This window comes from Pundamilia nyererei, unplaced genomic scaffold, assembly GCF_000239375.1.
Source record: "Pundamilia nyererei isolate P.nyererei 1_Seehausen unplaced genomic scaffold, PunNye1.0 scaffold00483, whole genome shotgun sequence".
Classification (NCBI taxonomy): domain Eukaryota; kingdom Metazoa; phylum Chordata; class Actinopteri; order Cichliformes; family Cichlidae; genus Pundamilia; species Pundamilia nyererei.
This window is the reverse complement of record NW_005187884.1, coordinates 164,948-166,400: the sequence shown is the minus strand read 5'-3', so window position 1 is coordinate 166,400 and position 1,453 is coordinate 164,948. Positions and strand designations below refer to the sequence as shown.

Below are 1,453 nucleotides of genomic sequence, written 5' to 3'. Positions count from 1 at the left end.
TAGGGTTAGTCTTGTTTATGTTAGCTAGTTTTAGTCTGTTTTACTGCAGCAACACAAGAATCTGCAATATGTTTACAATTTTTTACAACAATCTTACAACCTTAGTGATGAGATTAGTATATGTTATATCTAATAATAACACATATTTCTTGCTGTAGTTCTTATGTATTGTTTTGTTATTTGCAGTGAACTGGCCAAATTCTGATAACAAATATTGTGAAAAGAAAAAGCAGGTTTCTGATTGAATTGACCCCCTTTGTTTTTATCTGTCTTCACGACCTCTGTGGCCTTCCTGCTCCAGGCCCGCAGCAGTGATAAGAAGTCCGAGCTGCTGCCTGCTGACTGGAGTAACAACAAAGAGCTGTACAGTCTGCGATACAAAGCCAACAACAGTGACACCCAAATGCTCCTCAAGGCAATCACTGTTGATTCCACCTTGATCTTCAATCTGATGGTAAGCACATAAACATTTGAAGGACTGGTCTTAATTAGTTTTCTAGACAATGGCAATTTAAAATAGTGCTTTAAAAATTATGGTAGTGTGTGGGGTTTTTCCCTCTATTAATGACAGCAGAAACCTGAAACTTTGCATAATTCCCCTTAACCTCCTAGGACCTGGCGTCCACATATGTGGACATCACATTTTTGGGTTGTCTAGACCAAAATACTTAATTTTTCTCTACAAGGGCCTGATGTCCACTTACGAGGACGTTATACTGCCACTGTTCTATCAAAGTTTAAAACGAATGTCCTCATATGTGGATCTCGTTTTTCTCAGAAACAAAAAATTAGGTAAAAAAAAAAAAAATCTGATAATTCTTAGTTTTTAAATTCATCAGGTTCCAATCAGCCCAAATAGCAAAGAGAAATTTAAAATGCCATGAAAGAGTTCAGGTCTTAGGAGGTTAAGAAGAAGATTTTTTCCTCTGGATTATTTTTCATTGGAGCACTGATATAGACCGACCAGTTTATCCTGCATTTCAGTCCTGATGTAAGGATCCATAAAAAGCCTTAAAAGGGATCAAGTCAGATTTTCTAAGTTCAGACATCACTGCAGCCAGGGGTGAGGTCGCAAACACTTTACTTTTAAATTTGTGGGGGGTTTTTTCTGGTCATTCGAGTTTGTATCGATTAAAATGTTTCGATTAGTTTAGTGTTTAGTTCAGTGAGTTTTAGTTTTTGTCATTCGTATACGGGTCGTATTACTGCACTGTAAGACTGGAGAAATGTAGATCTATGCAAAGATCTGACACACAGTTGCGTAAAATAAGAAAATATGATTTAGGTTCAGTTTATTATTTGCTGGTTTGTTGAGATATTATTCTCCATGTTAATCTATGTTTTTAATGGAGTGTGTGTGTGTGTGTGTGTGTGTGTGTGTGTGTGTGTGTGTGTGTGAGAGTGTGAGTGTGTGTGGAACTCCAGCACACAGCAGGTGTCGGACTTAACGGTG

At 37.4% G+C, this 1,453-nt stretch overlaps 1 protein-coding gene across 1 annotated transcript in view; it reads left to right on the top strand.

The window, feature by feature from the left end:
• Positions 1–1,453, top strand: part of psmf1 (proteasome inhibitor subunit 1) — a 12,899-nt gene that overhangs the window by 1,157 nt on the left and 10,289 nt on the right. Inside the window, exons 2-3 of the mRNA XM_013916145.1 lie at positions 302–454; positions 1,418–1,450. Coding sequence (XP_013771599.1) covers positions 302–454; positions 1,418–1,450 — 186 coding nt within the window. The remainder of the gene's footprint in view (positions 1–301; positions 455–1,417; positions 1,451–1,453) is intronic.